The sequence below is a fragment of the Filicampus tigris genome, chromosome 4 (assembly GCF_054856515.1).
Source record: "Filicampus tigris isolate MCC_2025a chromosome 4, RoL_Ftig_1.0, whole genome shotgun sequence".
NCBI lineage: Eukaryota > Metazoa > Chordata > Actinopteri > Syngnathiformes > Syngnathidae > Filicampus > Filicampus tigris.
Window position 1 is genome coordinate 23,748,476 of NC_141220.1, and position 23,853 is coordinate 23,772,328.

General features: G+C 41.9%; 5 protein-coding genes and 1 non-coding gene across 7 annotated transcripts in view; 2 read left to right on the forward strand and 4 right to left on the reverse strand.

Annotated features, from left to right (window-relative positions):
• The window catches only part of sf3b3 (splicing factor 3b, subunit 3), a 58,419-nt gene extending 58,111 nt beyond the window's left edge, over nt 1-308 (reverse strand). The window contains exon 1 of the mRNA XM_086027457.1: nt 146-308. The gene's annotated coding sequence lies outside the window, so the exon portion shown is untranslated. The remainder of the gene's footprint in view (nt 1-145) is intronic.
• A 424-nt stretch (nt 309-732) lies between these two features.
• trnaa-ugc (transfer RNA alanine (anticodon UGC)) lies at nt 733-804 on the reverse strand. Its single transcript has one exon. It is a non-coding gene; the product is annotated as a tRNA-Ala (tRNA).
• A 547-nt stretch (nt 805-1,351) lies between these two features.
• On the reverse strand, nt 1,352-13,460 carry aars1 (alanyl-tRNA synthetase 1). Its single transcript, XM_086029053.1, has 20 exons — nt 13,322-13,460; nt 11,228-11,385; nt 10,950-11,138; nt 10,523-10,668; nt 9,561-9,752; nt 9,332-9,476; nt 8,509-8,654; nt 8,292-8,400; nt 7,765-7,915; nt 7,530-7,654; nt 5,923-6,067; nt 5,663-5,841; nt 5,327-5,440; nt 5,034-5,240; nt 4,456-4,640; nt 4,145-4,253; nt 3,160-3,273; nt 2,860-3,066; nt 2,485-2,598; nt 1,352-2,364 (listed from the first exon to the last, which is right to left on the reverse strand). The coding sequence occupies exons 2-20, from the start codon at nt 11,369-11,371 to the stop codon at nt 2,185-2,187; spliced, it is 2,901 nt and encodes a 966-aa protein (XP_085885179.1). The 5' UTR covers nt 11,372-11,385; nt 13,322-13,460; the 3' UTR covers nt 1,352-2,184.
• Nucleotides 13,461-14,645: 1,185 nt separating this feature from the next.
• On the reverse strand, nt 14,646-17,675 carry exosc6 (exosome component 6). The gene is made up of 2 exons (XM_086028754.1): nt 17,090-17,675; nt 14,646-16,516 (listed from the first exon to the last, which is right to left on the reverse strand). The coding sequence occupies exons 1-2, from the start codon at nt 17,437-17,439 to the stop codon at nt 15,970-15,972; spliced, it is 897 nt and encodes a 298-aa protein (XP_085884880.1). The 5' UTR covers nt 17,440-17,675; the 3' UTR covers nt 14,646-15,969.
• A 365-nt stretch (nt 17,676-18,040) lies between these two features.
• On the forward strand, nt 18,041-20,626 carry LOC147149016 (induced myeloid leukemia cell differentiation protein Mcl-1-like). The gene is made up of 4 exons (XM_086028755.1): nt 18,041-18,056; nt 18,543-18,978; nt 19,501-19,751; nt 19,834-20,626. Exons 2-4 carry the CDS (start codon nt 18,585-18,587, stop codon nt 19,948-19,950), a joined length of 762 nt encoding a protein of 253 aa, XP_085884881.1. The 5' UTR covers nt 18,041-18,056; nt 18,543-18,584; the 3' UTR covers nt 19,951-20,626.
• Nucleotides 20,627-21,074: 448 nt separating this feature from the next.
• The window catches only part of lrriq1 (leucine-rich repeats and IQ motif containing 1), a 40,272-nt gene continuing 37,493 nt past the window's right edge, over nt 21,075-23,853 (forward strand). For both annotated transcript variants that reach the window (XM_086028752.1, XM_086028753.1), the window contains exons 1-3: nt 21,075-21,318; nt 22,568-22,664; nt 22,788-22,873. In XM_086028752.1, the coding sequence (XP_085884878.1) occupies nt 21,250-21,318; nt 22,568-22,664; nt 22,788-22,873 (252 nt within the window). In that variant the 5' untranslated portion in view covers nt 21,075-21,249. The remainder of the gene's footprint in view (nt 21,319-22,567; nt 22,665-22,787; nt 22,874-23,853) is intronic.

A 23,853-nucleotide genomic window follows, 5' to 3' on the forward strand; every position in this document is an offset into this window, starting at 1 on the left:
CTTTCTGGAAATTCTGTGTTGGGTTGTGTATTCCTACAACGACTACTCAATTTATCGTCGAGCAACTTCAAATCAAAATGATGAGCAATGGCTGATTCAAATCGAATAATGTCACCTAAAATTGCTAGAACTCAGTTTTACTCACACGGAGCAGAATGACTTGGAATGGCAACTTGACGATACAATAATGGTAAAATTAATTGAGCTACTTAAGTTTGAGGACGTCAAACTGAAGCTCAATTTGAAGACCTCACCCCCTCACTTCAGCATAGGACAGTAGTGCTAATTAGCCAATTAGCTAAATAGCGCTTAACAGGTGATGCCCACATTAATGTAGTTTACGTCACCAGCGAACTTCATTGTCAGTTTTAATTTCTCTGACTTCCTAAATCCGGTCACATATTTTTGTCCACTCGAGTTCTCAGTTTACCTCTTTTTTCATTCAAAATAAATCAGTTTGTTGAAGCTTTTCCACTTTTGTCATTTCGAAATTTACACCAAAACCTCCAAAACTTATACAAGTGGAGGAAATAAGAACAGGGTTAAATAAGACCAAGAAAGAAATTTTAAATTATAACAGCAGACAAGTAGTTTACATACTGAACCTGTCAGAGAATTGGGAACCAATCAATATTATACAACTTTCTTTATATTGCGCATTCCATAACAGCTACAGTGCCTGTGCAAGAAGCAAACATACAGCCTTCAACAAGTTAGCCAAATGTTATATAATGGAGATGCTGGGGATTGAACCCAGGACCTCATACATGCAAAGCATGCGCTCTACCACTGAGCTACATCCCCACTTGCAACAAAACATCACCAAGAACCCATCAAGAGGTGTCCCTTATTTATTTTTAAGGGAGTTGGCAACCCTACTCACAACCAAATATAAGAAAAAAAAAACAGTGAGACGACAGATCGTCTACCGAAAAACTCGTCAAGTCACTTGTATCTCAAGGTACCACTGTATGTCAAAAGTCCGATTTACACCTCCCTTCAACAGTTTAATCTGAATGGAGATGCTGGGGATTGAATCCAGAACCTCATACATGTAATGGATGCGCTCTCCCACTAAGCTAAACATAGTATGGACATAAAGGTGCAATAACACAGGATGAAAAATAATCAACCATTTCAATGGGAAATTCAGCATCTTCACAACATTCTCATTCAACACACAAGCAATGACTTGAGGCCTTCTAAAAATTTCACTCAGTGATCCCCATCTCATTTCAAGTGTGATCTATCAAAAGTGAAATTAGCCATATGTGAAAGTCCAGGGTAGACGCACTGGACTTGTTGATCATCATAATAAAATTGATTCGTAAAGAAAAGGGTAGACACAAGGCTAGGCAGAACAATTTATTTCGGTCCCAAAATGTCTCATCCATGGAACAGCTTTGATGATACGACAAATTAAACAGTATTGAAGTGATGAAGAAATGAAGTTATGTAATGGAGAACATAATCATTTACACAGGACAGACAATGATAAAAATGAACTATTTAGACCTTTCAAACCTATATCATAATAGCTTGTTAATTTTACAAGCAATGATGCAGCTACTGTTCATCCAAACAGCTGTGCCTCACACATGATGGCCGGACGGCGGTGCCATGGACCCGAGTCAAGACAGGGGACACAAAGCTCTTAAATTGTTAGTCAATTTGGAGTTGGAGTTAGCCCTGAACTTATCAGGAAGGCTAAGTGCTTTTTGGGTATGTTTCAACATCTACAAGACTACAATGAGATGAACAGGTTGAAAGGAAGTACAGATTAGAAAGCCAAGTGCAAAATTGTCACTTTTCTGCACCACCCAGAGACAAATGCCAAGATCCTAAATCCCTTTGTCACTCTGTATGCAAACATGCAAATGAAATCAAAGGCCTTCTACACTGCCTGTTATGTCCTGTCAGTGTACAATGTGACATGTTGCCATGAACTTATTTCAAGTGAGTGTGTTTTCCACAGAGATACATTTTGAGTGAGGTTTAAATGAACAAACCCACTCTCAATAGTGGTCACCGGCCAGAAAAGTGAGAGCGAGAAACCCCCCAAAAAAAGTTGCTGGTCCGTCCCGCATCAGACTCAAAGGAGCAGATAAGATGATTCTCCCGTCTTCCACCCTATTTTTAGCATGACACTTCACTGGCTCTTCTTCCTCGCTCGGAGCCTACATCTTAATTTTCCCCCAGCTTCAGAGTTGCAAAGTGCTTGGCCATCTGTAGCGCCTCCTGCAGACACTCTGTGTTGCGACCAGCGGCCTGCGCAGACATGTCCTTGCCGCCTCCTTTGCCATCCATCAGGGGGCACAACTCCTGGACCCACTCGTTCGCCTTCAGTCCGCGCTTGGCTTTATCCTGCGGGGTAACACAGGTTCCCATTAGCATCGGCATTGCTGAGTTGGAATTCACGATGCATGGCCAAAATGCACCCCAGAAATGATCGGTGTGTGCGAGGCATTGATGGGACGCACTCACTTGAGGGACTTCACACAAGCAGATGACCTTGCCGGCATCGGGGTCGACGGCGAAGAGCATGGCGGCGGTCTGAGGGGAGTTAGCCTTCAGCACCTTCAGGCATTCATTGAGAGCCTGGAAGGAGCGAGTGGATATTACAAAGTCTGCTACTAATCGTCATTGCTGACATGTCAATGTCACAACTAATCAGCCGATTTAATCCCGTGGCGAAAACAATGAGATGCCGAAGAGAAGAACTGAATATTAAAATTGCTGCACTTTCTTCCCAGGTGACAACTCCCCTTTATGGTAATGCAGGACATTTTCTTTCAGCGTCACAAAATGTCAGTCTCAAGAGTTTCGTTAAAGAAAGAAAGAAAGAAAAATAAAACTCACCTTGGCTGAGGCCCCGGTTTCCATCGCCATCACCAGCAGTGCTTGATTGGGGCTGCTCTCGATCACCTCCTTGGTCTTCTCCAAGACTCTCTTCTGGATGTCCGCCTTGTAAGAGCGGTCCAGGTCATCCATGGTCTTCTTCAAGCTCTTCAGGGTCTCCCTCATCTCATCCTTCCGCCACTGGGAGATCACCGCGGTGCCGATGGACTGCGTACGAGCCGACATTGTCAATCGAGTTACAGTTCACACACATCTCTGAGAGAAACAGAAGGCAAAACATGTTAAAGACGCAAAATATACCTCTGTCATATCTGCAATCTCTTTCTGTACGTCCTTGTTGGGAACTGTTTGCTGCTTTACTTTGTCTGCCAGGGCGGTCAGAGATTGGTTCAGCGTGTCTGCTTTCCTCTGAGCCTGGTGAACAACATGAGCAAAAGCAACAGTATTTGTGAAATGATAGACGTGACGTTTTCAGGAATATGTTCCGTGCGGGCCCACTGGGAAACAAGGCAATATGATCAATATGAGATAAGCAACAAAATCCACCCATTTTTAGCCATCTCAGGGGGCGGCCATTTTGTCACTTCTGTCGACTGAAAATGACATCAAAGACCCTCGGGGCTCAGATAACGACCAATTACGACTCATCTGTTTTCTGAGGTTGAGCTATGATTGGTCGTTACCTCAGCCCTGAGCAACTGTGACGTCATTTTCAGTCGACAGAAGTGACAAAATGGCCGCCCCCCCAGAGATGGCTAAAACCGGTGGATTTTGTTGCTTAACTCATATTCCAGAAACACAGTATTAAATCAGAATTCTGTGTTTCATCTAGTGGGCGTGCATAGAACATTTTCTTGAAAAAAAAATAAAATAAATAAATGTGTGTGTGTGTGTGGGCAGGGGGACATCGACCGGTGTTTCTAATATAGCCATTTAACAAAGTGGAGATAAGCGGCTATTAGTCCGAAGCGGCTAATGTAGGTACAGATGAGCTTCTATGGCTACATTTAGCTTTTGTGGCTTTTGCTCAGATCCAGAAATTACGGTAATTTATTTTGTGTCGTACTTAATTTTAATTTACTCCTTGGTTTGGTAAAACTACACTCTAAAATGCAATCTTGCAATTATGTGTCTTTTCAATGGCTAGTTCCTAAAATCCCTGGCCTACAGCGAAAGAAACTTTAATTCAGCCAGGAGAAGGTAAATCATGCTGACAAGCTGACCATAAACAACCATGACGAGTAATCGCTGAATGTTTAGCGCGCTCATGTGTGCAAGTCCTGACCTTCTGGGCCTCGCTTCCTGTCACGGCAACAATGCGCCGGATGCCCTTAGCGATGGCCTCCTCTGAGACGATGACAAACGGCGCAGCATGAGCCGAGTTCTGCAGATGCCTATGGATGGAAAAATAAAACAAAAAATACAATAGTGCAGAGGTTGGGTAAGACAACTGGATTCTACAGTGATTAGTGTTGCCTCATTCACATCATCATCATCAACTAGACAGCTAGAACCCAAATAAACACACATTGTTGTTTCTTTCGCTTTCCATGTTTTGTCGATCACACACGACCCCAGTGTAATGGAAACACTCACGTTCCACCACAAAACTCAATGGAGGTGAGGGAACCAGCAGCACTGCTGGGGTCATCCAGCAGGTCCTGAACGGGGATGCCGATGGAAACCACCCTCACAGGGTCGGGGTACGTCTCATCAAACACAGCGCGCAGACCCTGAATGGCCTTGGCTTCTGCTAGGGAGGCGTCCATGGCGTAAACAGGCTGAAGCAAAGTACAGAAAAAAGAATGGTTGTCAGCAGCACACTTAAGTTGGATTGACCAAAATTGCTTTTTTTTCCCCCTCAAAGTGAAATGCTGATTTTCAGTTTGAAAAAAATAAAATAAAACATTCTATTTCTAAATATATTATGCATAAATTGTGCTGTATTTTACTGTGTACTTTAATGTGTATTGTACTTGATAATTAATAACAATTAATCCAAAATAACTTGGATTTTTTTTTCTACCTAGAACCTTTTGTGTACCACTGGTGGTACCCATACCGTGAATTGGGAATCACTGATGTAGGGTAACTAATACGGGGTTTTTAAATTAAGAAGAAAAAAAGCAAAACTTGATTTCTATTTTGACTTTAGCGCCACAAGCACCACTGACCTTGGCATCCCTTATCATAGCACAGGCAATCTCCTCAGTCCGACGGACCTCCCCTGTGCTCAGGGCGCCTTTAGCAGTAAAGTCAAAGCGAAGTCTGTCCGACGCCACCAAGGAGCCCCTCTGGTCTGCCTCGCCCAAAACACCCCTGAGCGCAAAGTTGAGGATGTGTGTAGCAGTGTGGTTGCTCATGATGGGCCGACGGCGAGCCTGGAGACAGCAGATGAAAAAATAAGATGGTCAAGAGCATCCAGGGTTTTTCCTGTGGGCACTTTTCAGTTTACTGATGAGCTCACCTCGTCCACGTGCAAGGTGACACGGTCTCCAACCTTCAACGTTCCATAAATGGTGCCCACGTGTAGAACGTAACCTCCTCTAACCTGAGTGTTCTTCACTGAGAACTCCATTCGCTGCAAAACATAGATGGTCATATTTTTTTTGGTCCACTGGAAAACAGTTCCAACACACTGGACCAAGAATTATGTCCAAAAAATTTTAAAAAAAGAGAGGTAACTGGTATTCATTCAAATGGTGCGTTTCAAGCGATCCAAAGCCAAGCAAAATTATTCATTGACCTCTGACAGCATGCAAACCTAAGAGAGTGTCCAACGAATGCAAATGACTGCACTTACATCTTCTGTGTTATCATCCTCTCGAAGCAAATAGCCTTCGTCAAATGTCTGTCCGCCCTGCTCGGCGTAGAACGACGTCCGATCCAACAGCACGCCGCATTTCTGACCCGTGGTCACCTCTTCGCGGAAGTCGCGGTCGTGGCGCAGGGCCAACACTGTCGCAGAGCACTGCTGGAACTCTGACGACGTCAGCAAAATGAGGGTAAGGGCTCAGAAGAGGACAAAAGACTGCTTGTGTTTGTATTTTAGTGATTCAATACCATAGGTGCCATTTTCATCAGAAGTGTATTTGTATTTGGGGGAATCATCCGTGGCAGGGACATTCTTGTTCCTCAGCTCTTCGATGGCATAGATGTCCAACATGATGTGGTCCACATCTCCTGCACCCTTACCCTGGGACTTCAGCTACACACAAACACACAGACACATACAAAGTCCTGTTACAAAAAAAAAAACCAACCTTTCTCTCTCTAAAATTGTAATAATGGAAGGGAAAATGTGCATAAATCCCACACACTACTCAAATTGCTTTACTAACCTTATCAATATTGCATAGGGAGCACTTACACATCGAAACTTGCCAAAGACAAGAATGTAATAATCCAGTTCCTCAAGGGAAATGATTTTGTAATACATGTATATTAGATGCATGAGGAGCAAGCCCACATGCATTTTAATTGTGAACTTCTACCGTCTTGGCCGACTTAAGAAACTTCTTTGTGCTTTTGCAATGAGGTTGATCCCTGAGGATGAATTTGCTTTTAAAATCCCATCAGCATGAATGGCTACAGACAGCCATTCCTATTTGGAGGATTCTATCCAGTGTGATGCTGCACCCAACTTACAATAATCACTTTATGTATTGTAACGAGTGGGGCAACGGATCACATAAATCACGGTTGGGATCGGTCACGGATTTTTGAGTCACGGATCGGATCGTTTTTTCGGCAAATATAGAATGAATAAATAAATAGAGATAAAAATAAAAAAAAGAGGAATAGAACTTTGTCTTCATTTATTTTATAAAACACTTTTGCCCATTAAATAAAAACACCTAATGTCTAAAATGGCTCCCAGACATTTTGAGGTGAACGTAAAATTATTTAAGGAGCAAAAGTTTTTTTTTTAAATAAAATAAAAGACAAAGTTTTATTAAACGATTCTTTTTTTAATGATGAAAAAGACCTCAAAGTGCTAAGACACATTCCCTTCCTTTAAACGTGGAGGGTGGATTACAAAGTAATATAGGTCCACAATATTGAAAAAGAAGTAATAAAAAAAAAAAAAGTAAGCCAAGGAATAGCTGTTGAACTACCGGCCGGGCATTTGTTGCTAATGCCAACAGCTAGCTGCTAGTCTCTAACACTGGAGACTTGTGCGGTATTATACAATGACGGCATAATTAACTAGCGGTTTGTTAGCGTCCTAAATTAGCAAGTGAGTATGATTTCAGGATGGCGTCGTGTTGACGTTCATGGTAGCTATGTGATTATAACTGTGATAAGGCAAGCCGAAACGTCGAAAACGGAAGTCAATTTAGCCGTCACGCCACCGCGCGGGCCAACTTCAACGTAAACGTCTAAGGCTATTGCATTGGCATCAATGACTCAATGTAATATTTCCTCTGCTGCTATTACAGTGAATGCGGACTAATCACGTTGCCGTAATGTGAATGCGCAGTTTGTTTTTTTCCGCCAACTATTCCGCGCATCATGCCAAACCGTGGTGCTTGATCCGTACGGATCACGGATCAAAGATGAACCTTTGCACCACTAACTGTAACCAAAATTCTCGTCCACAAATCAAAGGTAGTTACGACTATAATCAGATGGTACGGTCAGAGGGTCCGCTCCTTCCTTTTCCTCACCTGTGCGGCCTTCTTCTCCTCCTCAAAGGAAGCCAAGTCCACCACCATGCCTTTCTCCTCGGCGATGAGGGAGGTCAAATCCAGAGGGAAGCCATACGTGTCATACAAGAGCCATGCAGTGTCACCTGGATGCAAAGATCGAGAAAAGTGCTGTTCAACATTCTCCATGAGCGCAAACACACACGGCTGTATGGAGATATGCAATTGGAGATGATTTTCATCAAGTCTCTCTCACCTGGGAGGGTTTTACTGTCACCCATACTCATGATCTTCCTATCAAGGATGCGTCGCCCCCTGCTGAGAGTTTTGAGGAACTGCGCCTCCTCTTCATTTATAATGTCCTTCACAATTTCTGGGTCTTTTTTCAATTCGGGAAATGCGTCACCCTGAAGAATAGAACAAAGGTTGGTGAGAACAGTGGACAAGAAGAAGCGGAAAGATGAATGTGGTGTGGGGCTGAACAGATAAAAGAGAATAATAAGTTTAATCTTGCACAAAGAGGAAGAAAGCAATTTTCACACTGTCAGAAAGAGGATTCTGTCTGACACATTGGAGTTGAAAAGCATCTCCAATCTACAGATCAATTTGAGACTATATACATTTGTATCATTTTGTCATTTGATAGCACCGTCTGACTGATTTGAGGCTTGTATCAAGAGGGACCAAGGCCGTCTTTACAGAATGGTTTGTGAAATGGAAAACTTGCCGTGTCACACACGTCTTACTATACAACCGCGCTGAGGCAGGGTACAAAAGTCTCACCAGGGAATTGACCACCGCATCCACTAGAGAGGCAAAAAAGCCTTTCTGAGCGCCCAACTTTTCATGGGAATAACGTACGGCGCGACGCAAGATTCGCCGCAAAACATACCTGAATGGAATAGAAAACACAGAGTACATTTTTAGCACAGCATGTAACTTCCACACCATAAATTCAGACTTAAGAGTTCAAGTGCAATGCAGAGCCATAAATTCGTACCCTCTTCCAGTGTTGTCAGGCCGCCCACCATCGGAAAGGGCGATGGTTATGGTACGAGCGTGATCAGCCAGCACGCGGTAGGCCATGTCAACACCATCAACATCCTCGGCCCCGACTTTACCAGTGTAGGGCCGAGCACCAGTGCCCTGAAACAAACAAACGCCACTTTTGTTGTTGAGCCCATCAACCAGGATGTTTTCTGATCACCTCTGGGAAATAGATGAAGTACCTTCACCCAAGACTTGCATTTCTTGTGTTGTAATGATGGTGAGAATGTAACTTGGTTTTATGAAGTGTAATTACTGTACATTGTACATGAAGTGTAATTACTGTACATTGGGACAAGCCAAACAAAACTATAAATACATATATATTCTACTGTATAGGTTCAGTGTTGTAGCTGTGCCTTTAAATCTACACTATATATAGTACATATATAACAAGTAATCTGTTTTTTCCCCGACAAATTGCAGCTACAAAGGATGCTGATTTGAAAATTGCATTCTACTACATTGCAATGTCAATTTGAATTTGCTCAGCCTTAGTTTTTGGCCTATTGTATCGCTTTGTGTGTGTTCTCATTTTGTATTTGTGTGTTTGACTGTTTGTCATGTTCAATAAATGGGAGAAAGTGTGATCTGTGACTGTGGCTCTTTTTTTTTTTTTCCACTACATGCAAGGCGTGGCTCTGAAACTTACATTTTGACTTGCAAGCCAATCAAAAAAAAAAAAAAAAAAAAAAAAAAAAAAAAGTCTAGATGTTTCTCTTGGAAAAAAAATGACATCACCACGTGAAAGGAACACAATGGCGGATTTTGCGAACCTTCTGAATAGCTTCAAAGTATGGGAGGAAGAGGTCAGTGTCATAGTTGGACATCTTGTTCTGCAGCACAGACACCAAGCGCTCCAGACCCATCCCTGTGTCGATGCTCTTCTTTGGTAGTGGTTTCAGCACCGTTTCGGACTCCCTGAAAGGAACAGCAGAAAACTCGCAGATGTGCCCCCAAGTCAAACTTGCAAGTCATGTTGCTCTCACTCGGTGTTCGCACTACCTGTTGAACTGGATGAACACAAGATTCCAGACTTCCAGGACGTTGGGGTCGTCCATGTTCACCAGGTGGGACGCATCTCTCCCTCCAATGCGGTCGTAGTGGATCTCACTGCAAGGGCCACAGGGGCCAGTATCTCCCATCTCCCAGAAGTTGTCCTTCATGCTACCTGGCAGGATGCGAGCTTCATCCATGCTGATGGAAAGAGAGAAGGCAGCAAGTGATTATTTCACGAGTGATTTTATTCCCCGTTCAGTGCTATTTATTTTAATACCCTGTGGTTGAGTCGAAAGCTATTGAAATGCCAAAAAAAAAAAAAAAAGTGCTGCTTTTAAAAGGGGTCTCTTGGAGTGCCTCTAAAGTTTGTCTGAATACAGTTTTTTTTTCTTAAAGCGGAAGTCAACGCGAACATATTTTTTTCAAGAATATGTTCTATGCAAGCCCACTAGTTGAAACAGGGCATTCTGATAAATATTGCGTTTGTGGAATAAGTGTTGATCCACTCGTTTTTAGCCATCTCTGGCGGCAGCCATTTTGTCTTCGGTCGACTGAAAATGACATCACAACTGCTCATAACGACCAATCACGGCTCAGATTCAGAGAACAGGTCAGCTGTGATTGGTCGTTGTAAGCAGTTGTGATGTCATTTTCAGCCGACAGAAGACAAAATGGCCACCCCCAGAGATGGCTAAAAACAAGTGCATTTTGCTACTTAACTTATATTCCACAAATGCAAAATTAATCAGAATGCTGTGTTTCAACTAGTGGGCCTGCTGGGAACATATTCTTGAAAAAAATATGCTTGGGTTGACTTCCGCTTTAAAAAAAAAAACAACAACTATAGAACATATCTCAAAATGGCATTGGTGAAGTATGCTGTAAGAAAGCTGACACCTATGCTAGAGTTTGTATAGCACTTATCAAAGCAACAAATACAAATAAAAGTATATCCATCTGTCACTCACCCTAGAGACATCCAGATTTCTTTGCACTCCAAGTCGGCCTCCAGGCCCGCGTCATCATTGCCACCGAAGTAGGTGACATACAGGCGGTCGATGGAAATGCCAAACTCCTCGGTCAGCAGCTCCAGGGCCATCTTACAGGCCAGATGCTGCAGCATACAGTGGTAGGGAAACAAACCCAGCAGGTTAAATGACAAAAACAAAAGCGTACTTAACTCAAGAAATTGAGAATTTCACCAGAAATTAAATGTCAGCGAGCTGTGAAAGGCAGTACAGGTTTACAATCAAAGATTCATACAATCAAAATATGAACTATGCCGCTAGGTTTTTGCCGCCTAACTCAAGCACAAGGCCTTCCTGTGTTAAGGCTGCGATTGTCATTGAATATTTAATGCCAAAGTGGATGCATTATATATTGACACCATCCTACCTTAAAGTAGTCCCCGAAGGACCAGGATCCCAACATCTCAAAGAATGTGTGGTGGTAAACGTCTTTACCCACATCGTCCAGGTCATTGTGCTTTCCTCCTGCACGGATACACTTTTGGGTGTTGGCTGCGCGACGTAGCCGTGACATCGGGTGGGATGGATCAATAGTGTTGAGGAAGATGGGCTTGAACTAAGAGGGAACGAGAGATTTTGAAGTCCGTCAACAAAAACAGCTTTTGGCAGAGTGAGGCACAGATGGCCAAGGCATGGCCGGCTCACCTGGTTCATGCCCGCATTGGCGAACAGCAGCGTGGGGTCATCCAGCGGGATGGTGGATGAAGAGTGCACGTACTGGTGCTCATAGCGATTGAAGAAGTCTATGAACTTCTGGCGGATTTGAGCGGCACTCAAAGAAGAATCCATTCCGAATCAGCTCTCTAGAACAAAGAACAACTGATGCTGGTGACACCAACATGAAAATTGTTCTCTAGATAGCATTTGCTAGCATACTAGCATTTTTCCTAATAGCAGTTATTATGCAAACTCTTCCGATTAAATCATGAAAAATGTTAAAAGACAGAACGTTATTGAACAACCTTTTCCTGAAATATTTAAAGATTGCCGCCAACAGTCAAGTAGGTGTGTGTTCAGGCAAGCCTTTTCCAAGGCATTCTTTATGCTTATTTTACACCTACAAATTAGCCTTTGGCATTTTTCATGAACTCAAAGTTGCTCTGGAATCTAGGCCTACATGGAGCAGAACGCAGCTCTCTAATTTCACTCTTATTTAACATCACAGGACAACTTACAAAAACAGCTGTAAGAAAAAAAAGTGTTATTCTGGACTTCAAAGAATGTATTTCAGGGGAAAAGCAATACACAGTTTCGAATCTTTATGAAATAGGACATCCATTACAAGAGGTCCTTGGGATTATGGTAGTACCAAACACACAACACTTTCAGATTCCAATCAACACGCAATGAACAAATTCCTGTTACGTGGAACAAGAAGGCACGCAATTCCTGCGTTACTTGTTATGTACTAATTGTGCTAGCACTGTTGGCACGCCTGCATCGCACTTGGGAGTTTGCATGTTCCCCCTGTGCATGTGTAAATTTTCGCCGGGCACCTCTTCTTATTCCCACAATCCCAAAAATATCCATCCAGTAATTTTCTGTGCCTCTTATCCTCACTTGGGTCATGTGACCGCTGAAGTCTAGCCCAGCTACTTTGGGCGTTACGTGGGGTAAATGTTGGGTTAATTGAGGAAGTCTGTGTAAAAGTATCCATGTGTTCTGTGAATGCCTGGTGAACAGTCCAGGTTATAACGCACCTCATGCCCAAAGTCAGCTGGGGTCCAGCTCACTCACTAACCAAATGAGGATATGCGCAACAGGAAAAGGATGGATGGATTTAAAAAAAATATATCTTCAGCAATACAAAAATACCTTGGTACTGATAATGTACCTCTGTACTTATATTGGAAAAAAAGACTCTGATACCACTTAATAAGCTTGTCATATTTTTCGGGAATACTATGGAGTAGGAGCTACTTTACAGCAAACACAGATGACAACAGTGGCGCCTGCCCCCATGTCTCACAACTTTACTATGGCATTAGCATACGTTGGTTAGAAATATTAAATTGATGAACTTGATACTAAGGTACTAAGGCCATAAAAGTGTCAACAACACATGCAGAAATGAAGTAAAGAAATATTTAAGACTAACTAGTCTTAACTCTCTGGGCAGCAAGGGAAAGCAGCTGAAGGCTGGAGATGTCTGGGGCCCACGGGGAAAAGGTAAACAGCCCGGGCCCGCTCCTGACTACTAAACTACACCACGGCTGACAACCACGAGGGTGAAAATTCACTGAGGTAATGGGATGGAAACTTCTACGTCTGTGATCAACAAGCCAGTCACACAGAGTGTTGTAAAATGCAAAGTGTGAGGATGCGGTTTAAAACAGGGAAAGTGTGCACCTTATTCATTATAAAGAGACGGTCAGTGCGCTTTTAACCAGAGGAAGAGATTAATGGGGTTCCTCTTGCTTCGAATTGTAGTACCTCGGCGGTAATAAGAAATACTGAAATATCCGTTCCGTGAATCGGCAGGTGGATGGCTCAAAACGCCAAGTGTTATCTCGAACCGGTGTGCCTCACTGGTAGCCGCTCAGCTGGTTGCTCCTGCTGCTGGACAGCGGCACTAACTTCCCAACCTGACGCAAGATAGCTAATTGTTAGCTACGCCGGCTAGCCCACTACGGTACAGCCCCGATATTCCAGGCACCAACTCCAACTGGGCGGATTTCCCGAATATCAGAAGGCATTTTCATGATTTCACAAGCCGCCAGAGCAAAGGTTAATACTCACAGAAGCCGATAATGTCGCAGAATGAGTCGTTTTTCGGATCCCAAACACACTACCGTGTGTGCGTCCACGCTGCTGGTCTAGAATGCACTGTAAAGAGAACACGCCAAGCTGAGAGCCGATTGGTCCACGCGCCTGCCGTGTCGTCAAATGTTGATTTTGATTGGTCAGATTGACATTCACTCTTAGCCAAACCCGCCACTCCACTGACACGAAAAACCCTGGTCGGCTGATGCAACTAAAAACGCTCATGACTGAATGCTTCATAGGTATGTTATGTATGTCGTGTTAGTGCTTCAAAGACATTATGTTTTTATGTTATATATGTATATAAAATACATTTTAAAAATGACAGACTAATGCTTCACTTTAAAGTACAGAATGTGACACATCACAACAGCATCAAGTTTCATTAATTAGATGTATTCGCATAACTACACTACTACAGTGTATGCTATTGCATCACTTCTTCATTTAGACTAGTACAGTAACTTGTACACAGGGCTACCGATTAGTACCATGAATTTCAATCACATTAACATTTCATCCTATGAATTTCCTCATTTTGTCATAATTCATGGTTGTGTTATGTTCAAGATATGTTGAATTAATTGTATCGTTTTAATGAGTATGCCACATTTAGTAATGCTTCGCAGATATGTTTACTGTGCATGACTGCGAAATGGGTTCGGATTCAATCAATGACTCATTGTCATCTTAGACACTTCAAATATTGGACCAAAAAATGCTCATAAAATCTGTTGCTGTATTTGAATGTAGCAGATTTGAGCATGATTAAACAGATGTGTTGTTTAAAGATAGCCTTCTGACTTGTTCAGGAAATGGCTTCCTGAATTTCTGTTTACACCCCTAATTGGGCAAAAGAGCACCATAGCTGTTCCCAATGTCTGTAAAACTAGAGTTCCCAATAAATGGAAGGTTTGCAGGAACAGGTCAGTCAGGTTTTGGATTAGATTTATGGGTATTCTGGTGACATAGAAACATCGCTATTCGTATGGTTCAATACCTTGAGGGGGCCATTAAAAACTGGATTTTCAGCGTATTGATTTAATGCACCTCTCAGTTGTTTTCATTGGCCATGATTTTAGATAACACTGCATCAATCCAAGCAGAATTCACACAGTTCAGAGCATTTGCTGCCCTTTGAGATTGATGCCACCTGAAGAGCATTCATCCGATGCCTTTCACCCAAGAGAATTGCAGAGCTGATACTACTGTACTTCCCAACCAGGGACATCGCCGGGTTGCTCTCGCCAGTGCCTTTCACACAGAAAAGCAGGTTCTGACAAGCAGTGTGAAACAAACATAAATGCAGCACTTTTATTTTGAGTAACAAATTAGCCTCAACGGAGGGCTGTGCTCTGCGGCTCAAATGAACATGAAATAACATCCATCCATTTATTCATTTTCTACTGGAGTCTTTGGGTGAGAGGAAGCCTGGACTGGTTGCCAGCCAATTGCAGGGCACATTTAAACAATTTAGTCTTCAATTAATTTAACATGCATGTTTTTGTTACCTAAGAGGATTCCAGACTACTCGGAGAAAACCCACGCAAGCACAGAAAAACAAGCAAATACCAAATAAGAAGCCTGCAGCCGAGAGTCGAACTTCAGAAATGTGAGGCAGACACATTAACTACTAATCTACCACACTGTGTGCTCAACTGCTATTCGAGTTCAAATCAACATGAAATGATTACAAGAGATATATTTGGTTTGAGTACTTTACTTGCAAAGAAATACAACTCATTTACCTGTAATATCATCTTATCAAGTCTCGTGTTGGAAAATGAGATCCAAATATATTTTTTTTAAAAAGGGGGAAAAATTCATACACTTAATGAGCATACAACCACAAATTAAATGTAATGTATAAGAGTCAATATCGCTGAAAGGTGCCATTTCACCTCCTAAAATGTTGAGACTGAATTTCATGTTTTAAGTAGATCTTCCGCTGTTAGAAATTTATATTGGAAACGCTCCCACAACTGTTTTCAAATAAATTAATTGTAAGTAGACAATGTACATACAAACAGCTAAATATGTGATCTTTCAGACAAGGTGGATTTTTTTGGGCTGATGTCTGCATTTAATGAGCACATAGTGGAAATTTAGTACCATGATTCCATTAGCATCCCGACTGTGCTGTTCTACAAATATATTTTGGATTTCTAAAAGATTTTCATTTTATTTTACATCAATTGATATTTCACTATAATATTGTGGCCATGTTAAAGTTCACATCATCCAACTAGATTCAATGTGGGGGGGAAAAAACATAAGTGTAAATATTTATTCTGCAACTACACCTATTTCAGCCTCATTTGAAGAAAGGCAAAATGGTGGTCATAATATGAATGAAAACCTGAGAAAGTTCTTATAGGGGCAGTTACCCATGATGACAGGGTGAACATCATTATCACAGACACATGCAAAATGTTCGCTGTGAAAAATACAATATACATGATCAAAAAGACTCATTTTATCAGCTTGCTTTTTGTTGCCACTTAAAGTCAACTATAGTAAGACCTCAGAGTTTCATTATATGACTACACTTTCATGAGTGTGATTTTGAGGAGGATACCAAAGGCATTTTATAGTAATATTGGCCCGGAAAGCAATTTACTCAGTCAGCTCTCGGATGGTGGGGGGGCCGCCTTTCGCACTGCCTTGGCCAGAGCTTGTTGGATGACTGGATATATCTTATAGCACCCTTCAATGCACGTGCGCACCCCAGCAGAGAGAGTCTCTTCAGTCATTTCGCCATCAGACTGCAGCCCAGAAACCTGGTTCAAGCTTGGCAGGAACGCAAGAGTCAATCTTCCCTGATTGTCACCACTGGCTGAGCCGCTTCCGTTTTCCTCAGCGTACGTCGGGTCGACCACATAAGAGGCCCCATCCTGGCGGATGGCGCAGCCGAGGACCAGGTCGTACATTTCGATTCCCGCATCAGCCAGCGCGAGGGACGCGCAAGTGACGGCGTGAGCTAGAACCGAGCCGCTGTTTTCAAGAACCATCACGTTGACCTCTATTTGAGAGCGGGGGTATTTGTGGAGGCACAAGGCGGGCTGCAGACTTTCGTGCAGCATCAAGGAGAAGTCCTTGTCCTGACTCCCTTGAATCCAGGAGCCTCTCTCTGGGCAAGAGAATGGAGCAAACCGCATGTCTGTTGTCAACCTGGTTACACAAAGAACAACTGTTTTCACACAGGTAAAAAAAATGTCAAAATGTTTCTGTACATCATAAAGATATTTATTAATTGCCATAAAAAAAAAATTATTGCTGACAACCACAAAATATTTCAATGGGCATTATCCAAAAGTTATGAGGAGTATATATTTATCCATTCACGCGGCAAGAACATTCATGGAGCTGAAACTTGGACCTGAACATGAGAACTGAGAGGCAGACTTGCAGATTTATAGATCTCAATAAGACTCTACTGTCGCAAACACGCATTTTGAAATTGTCCCCCCCCCCAGCCGTCCCCCCAGAAAGGACAGCGTCCAAAAACCTTTTCAAGGACTACCGGATAAATATTCCAATTCAAGCAAAATATAATACATGGAAATTAAATACAAATATACTGAAGTGAGCCGACACTATTGAAGTCCAACAATTCTTGCTTTTAGTGTTGAATTTTTGAACCATGCATTCTTAAGCGACGGATCATCGTCAGACTAAAAAATAAATAAATAAAACAAAACAAAACAAAAAAACGTGAAAACGACACAAAAGGAAATTATTTACCTTCCACACTTCATATCGGTGTCATCTTTACGCTCCGTTTCTCTGGGACCATAAACGCAGCACATCAACTTGGTGTCTCCAGCCTCCATGTACGCGGAGCCTTTAGCCTGGCTTACTAGCCCGCACCTGACAAAAACGGGCCGGACGTCCACCTGGTCCCGCTGCCTGCCGTCTGCCCGGGGGCCGTGTGAGGAGAAGACCGCCACCGGCTTGCACGCGAACAAAGACGGACTTTGAGAGACTTCTGGGCCGCGAACTCGTCTAGTGTCAACAGGCATGGTAGTACGGACACAACATGTGAATACGGTCAGCACATAAAAATGTCCCCCTGAAACACAGACAACAGACATCGTTCCGCCAAGTGACGCTCGGTTTTATGTTGAAACTGTGAAACAAATTCGGCTTACGTTATTATGTGTTGTTTATACTTCATAGTTTTGCACTTAGTATTGTATTATTGCAGCTTGCTTACAACGCATAAAGGCACATTTATTTAAACTCCAACTTTTTAGCTTAAATAGTTGGGGTTTCCACACGGTGAAATCCTAATTAAGTAAAAAGTAATACAAATATAAGGGCCAGTGGGTTACAAACAGAGGCGATAACGCGGACGTCATCTGCAGGCGCTCCGGCCTTCGAAGGACCCTGGTACAAATTTGCACCTTGATACAATATACAATAAAATACAATTTTATTTATTTATATAGAGCATTTCACAAGAGCTACACAAGATGCAGAGATCACAAAAGGTAATCGTTTAACCACCATTGATCCCAAAAAGTATTGTTGTTGTTTTGTTTCCCCTTTTTCTATGAATACAAGTTTGTTTGGCTATACTGTATGCCGGATGAGGGTTTTTTTTTTGGGGGGGGGGACCCTTAAAAAGAAAGTGTGAGGTAATTACTGATTGGTCAAATGCTGCAGTGACGTCCTCTGCCACATGAAGTGATCCTTGCTGATTGGCTGGGTAAGAATCATTTGGTTTTATCACCTCATGGGCAGTAGGAGAGGATGCCAGTTTTGCACAACTGACCAAATGTGGCAATTGCTCATTGTTTATTTGATTAAGTGAAGACTAATTGTCCGTTGCTAATGTAGCCCTCGCCTTATTTTTTGTCTAGAATCTAGGTACTTTTAAATAATTTATCTTTTCTTTTGATTGAAGATAATTCTATGTTTTGCTTTGAATGTTTTAAAGCACTTTGAGTTGCATTTTTATGTATGAAAAGTGCTATATAAATAAAATGTGATTGATTGATTGATTGATATGAATGGTTGATTTCTCATGTGCCCTGCTGCTGCTACGATTGGCTGGTCCAACCCATGGTGCGCCCCGCTTCTTGCCCAGTCAACTGTCTTAGATACCCCCCCCCCCATACACACGCACACACCCACCCCCACACACACACGAACACTTAGAAACGCGCATGCGCAAAACTTTCCTTGCTTGCAGGAGGCGTAGACCCTAGGAAGTCGTTACCTAGCGACCATCGACATGGACGTGATGCCGGCGAGTAGATGCTTGATGCAGCGGAACTTGAAGATTGGACTCGTGGATGCTTTAATGTTGCCTCCAAATGCAGTCGTTCACGGTTCCATGCCGCCGCAGCTGCAGCTGGCGATCGTTAACGCTAAAGCACCCGGCGAGCTACAGGAGGTGAAGCGTCGTCCTGATAACGGCGACATGGATGTAGCCTCGCCGGCGCTGCCACGGCTCCAAATCCCCGTCGACCCTGGCGTCCTGGACACCGAGACAAGGCGACTCATCGGCCGCTTCCTCAGTGACTTTACCGGGCTGTCCACGGCTGCTTGGAACCAAAGCAAAGCCCAGTCTACGATGAAAAGAGTCGTGGCGAAACTGGTGGACAAGCACAGAATCAGATTCAATGGTAAGCGTATGCTTTGCAGTTATTCACTTTTTTTAAGTAACGTGTTGCACTTTGAAGTTCTTGAGCGTATGATTTGCAGTTACTCACTTTTAAAGTAACGTGTTGCTCTTTGAAGCTCTTTGACCGTTTAAAGCGTTAGGTTAGCTGGTTGTCGTTTTTAACAGATTACTCTGCTCTTTCAAGGTCTTTTAAGGTGCATCTAAAAGTACATTAATTAAGCCATTAAACGCCTGTTTCTGAAACTAAGAAAAATTACATGAAATTGCTTTCTTATCCCAAAAAGATAATGTAATCTGCTAAAAGACAAAAATTATAAGTGTTTAAAAAATTCACATGTTGCATCTCAAATGAAATCCAGAAATTCGTTTGAAAATGTACTTATTCTCACTTTCGTAAGATTCAGTAGGCTACACCCCCGGGTTGACAGGTATAGTGTGTGGAAATTACTGGAGGTAATCAATCGAATACAATAGGAAGCAAAATGTGCGTGTTTTCTATTTAGAGTTTCCATCTGTCTTCAAGGCATCGTCAACAAGCTGTCATTAGACCGAAGAGGGTGCAACATGTCCTTCGTCAGCCAGGTGGCCTGGAATCAATTCGCCCATGGGACCACTAACTGGGGTGGCATCGCCACTCTGTTGGCCTTCTGCGCAGTGGTGTCTCAAGCTCTGAAGGAGAAGCAGCAGGCGAGCTGCGTGGAGCTGGTGGCCCAAGAGGTCTCGACTTACCTGCTGTCCCACCAGCGCACCTGGCTAGTGCAGCACAACGCTTGGGTGAGCAACATGCCAAATGTGCTCAATGTGGTTTCTCAAGTCCCTGCAACTCACCATCCTATTCTGTCTTTTTCCTCATCAGGACGGATTTGTAGAATTTTTCAAGGAAGATGACCTGGAGTCTACAGTGAGGAACGGCCTCTTAGCCTTGGTTGTTTTTTTCAGCATCACTGCAGCGATGCTCCGGCTACTTAGGTGAACTTTGTGGACATTTGGCATGCCACGTCTCACCTTTGTTTGATTGATCAATCACATATTTATGTTGTGGTTTTATTAAGTGCAAATGTATTTCTCACCAAAATGCAAATATGTTAAAAAATGACCCGGAAACACCTTGTTCATGCTTCTGTATTTTACAAAAAACAAACAAAAACCCCCCCAAAAACATAAGGTTTGATTACCCATTCATTGTTCAGTCTAGTTTATTGTTACTGTACAAGTCCTTTCTTTAGCTTCAAATAATTAGCTTCAACTAAATAGACTCCCAAAAATACTTGTTCTGGTGGTAAAAATCTTGCACAAGCGTAAGACTGTTCACACATTCACTGCATATTTTAGTCCAAAAAGTGTTTTTTATTGTGTGCTTACTGATAAAATGCCATTTCCTCATATTTTATTTCTTATTTCTTACATTTTAAAAAAACTAAAAGTATTAATTTCACCCATTCATTAACCAAACACATTTGTACTAAACTTGAGAAGACTTTTTTTCTCACAAACTATTTTCTAAAGAAATACTGTGTATTTAAACGCGAAAATACCTGATGTGTACTACTTTTTGTTGGGAATTCCATCATTGGGAATTCGTTTGTTCACAGACTATTATTATTTATAAGTATTATTTTTGTAAAGGTGAATAAACAATTTACTTGACATTGCAGGGGTTGTGTTCACTTTCCACACACTATACCTGTCAACCCGGTTGTGTAGCCTACTGAATCTTACGAAAGTGAAATTTTCCCTTACATATCTGTATATAATCTTACACTTTGCACAAATAATTTCGAATGGCTGATGTCACGTGAACGGAAATAGCGATGCACGGCATACATGTTTGAAAAGGTGTTTCCACCTGTACAATTTACGCCGAAAGTGTACAAACTGACAGGGATACTTTCGATGTGCTTTTTCCCAATGGTAAGATAGCTTTAAATGGTCGGTACACTAAATGGAATAATCTAACTCCAATTACAGGAAATAAATGATTCATATACATTTTTCAAGCTTAGTATAGAAGCCATGAAAATCCAATTGCTTTTCGCGTCAATTGTCCTTTATATAGTTCCGTAGCGGACACTGTTTCTATGGTAACAATAACTCGTGGAGCTATAAGTTTGTTCACCAATGTAAGATTGCGCGCCAAATGCTATTTTACGTGACGTGACGGCAAATGTGACAATTTTCCCACATTTCCCGGTTGTGAAACGACTTTAAATCCATTTTTGGCAATAAATAAGTGCTAGTCCGGTTAAAAGAAGTCGACAATCAGCTTCACAATATGTCGGAGGTGCTCCTCACCTCTTCCGACACGGAGGAGGAAGACGCAGATGAAGAGTATGAAGCGGAGGTGAGTGTATTAACCAATAAGTATTTTGAAGCAAGTTCGTTTACTTGAAAATGTATTTGTTAAGGCAACTGGTTCATGTGGGTGCTAGCATAAGGTAAATACAAGGTGAGCCAAAAGTAGGTATCGTACTGTAAACACTTTGCTGAAAGATGGATGAAAGGAAGGAAAGGAGGAAGCGAGGAAAGATCTATGACGGAAAGCAGAATGAGGGAAATAAAGAAGACAGGATGGAAGGAAAACAAGGATGTATGTATGGAAGGGAGGAAGAATGAAAAGAAAAGGGAAGGAAGGAATTAAGTACGGGGTGACAGAAAGGGAGTAAGCGAGGAATGAAGAATGGAAGAAAGGAAACATGAATGTTATAAGGAAGGGATGGTGGAGGGAAATAAGAAGAAAGAAGGACAAAAAGGGACAAAGCAAGCAGGGAAACTAGGACGTATGACAAAGAGGTACTGTCGGAAGCAGGGAAGAAAGAAAGGATGGAAAGTGGGAAGCAAGCTTGGATGGTAAATAAGGAAAGTATGATAGAGAGCATATGTGCAAGGAGGGATACAAGGATGGTGTGAAAGAAGGATGAAGGAAGGAAAATAGGAAGTAATGTAGGAAAAAAGAAAGCAGGGAGGGAGGATTGAATAATGGAAGGATATAATAATTTTATCAAGCTCACTATTACTGTACAGTGGTATCTCTACTTACGAAATTAATGAATGACGAGGACGCTGCATAGACATATCTATCAACCTACCTGTCTATATACACACATAGACACATACGGTAGAGGTCCCTCTTAGCCAATGGGATGCCAGGAAGATGCTAGGTAATAGCCAATGGCAGAGCAGTTGAGAATGAGTATGTTGCGTTCAGGAAATTCCGGAGCTGCGAGTAGCTGCCCATACTGTATTTGTACCTTTCGTATCTTGAAATTTCTTTCGTAACAAGAGGCAATATTTTCCTGTTGAGGCGTTTCGCAACTTGAAAATTTCGTATGAAGGGACGTTCGTAAGTAGAGGTACCACTGTTTATGTTTCACCTAGTTGGCCTACTATCTGTTGTTTAACTTTTACTTGATGTGTTCAGTTATATGAATGTATTTGAAATAAACAACTGCTTTGTTTTCATGTAGACACCATAGGGAAGGTGTTTCTAATGCAGTATTTTGAAACCGTCATCGCAAAAGTTCACCAAAACAACATACTGAGGGTATAGTGAAGCTGTTTAAGTTATCTTAACCTCCATTTTGTGACTTAAGGCCTCTGAAGAGATCCCGCCATCGCTGCTCAGCTACTTTGAGGCCTCCAGAAGGCGAGCGGTAGCTTGTGAGAAGCTCATCCTGGAAGACCTTGAATGTATGAATTCTACTTAGTTTTCTGTACAGCAGTGACACATAAACAAAGACAAAGACAACCACGATCGATTACTTTGTGTCTTTATCTCCCATGATGCTAAAATGAGTTTTTGTGCGTTCTCAGATCTGACTGCGTCACAACACAATGAACGAGCAACGCAAGAAAATGTTGCTACGGTCAGCAAGGACATAAAGACAATAAATGACACGGTAACTGTCTTTCATTATATGACCAAGAAACTGTGTACTGTGTATAGTTGGCTTAAGTTGACAAACACACATACTGAGAAGTTTAAGTTTATCTTACCTGGGGTGCGTTTCACAAAGCAGGTTCAACAAACTCTGAGTCTAATCCTGAAGTTTGAGTTGATCTACTCTGAGATAGGAAACTCTGAGTTTCCGGTTCCAGAACAGCTGATTTGAATCAGTTTACTTAACTCGGAGTATCTTCATCTGGAGTTAAGCATGTGCACCGCTATGAAAAGATGAAGCGCACTTAACAGCTGATGAAATATAAAACCATTGTTCAAACAGTAAAGACCTCTGCATAATATCATGGGGTTACATTGAAAAAAATGGAACGTTGAATTTAATCACTTTTATTTCCTCCCTTTTTGAAATGGAAAACTCAGAGTTTCCCTCATTTCAGGGTTACCAAACTCTTGAGTTTTCACTAAACCTGCTTTTGTGAAACGGACCCCTTGTACTTGTAATTTATAAATAAAAGTCAGAAAAGTTATAACGTAAACTAAATGAGTGATAAGCTCATCTAAATCTAATCATAATTGTACTTACTCAGTGTGAAATTTGGCCTGTTTAGTTAAACACAAAGCTGATACAATGATCAACAACGGCTGATCTGATCTATACGTGCAAGTACTTGTTTGATAAAATGTTTTTAAAGCTGTTAACATGTAAACAAAAAAAAACATGTAAACATATGATGAAGTAATTATACATTTTATATGCTTGTCACAGTCACAATGAGGCAGTTATTCCTGATAACCATCACTATGCACAATAGGAAAAAAAACTGCAAAATAATTCAGAGCGCATGTGAGCTTGCAATGTAGTCACCGTAGTTATGTTTCCTTACCAGTTATTCATGTTGAAGGCCCTTTGAAGAATAACCCAGACTACAAAATATGTTACAATACTGACGAAATCTGAGTTCAGATATTCATTTTCCT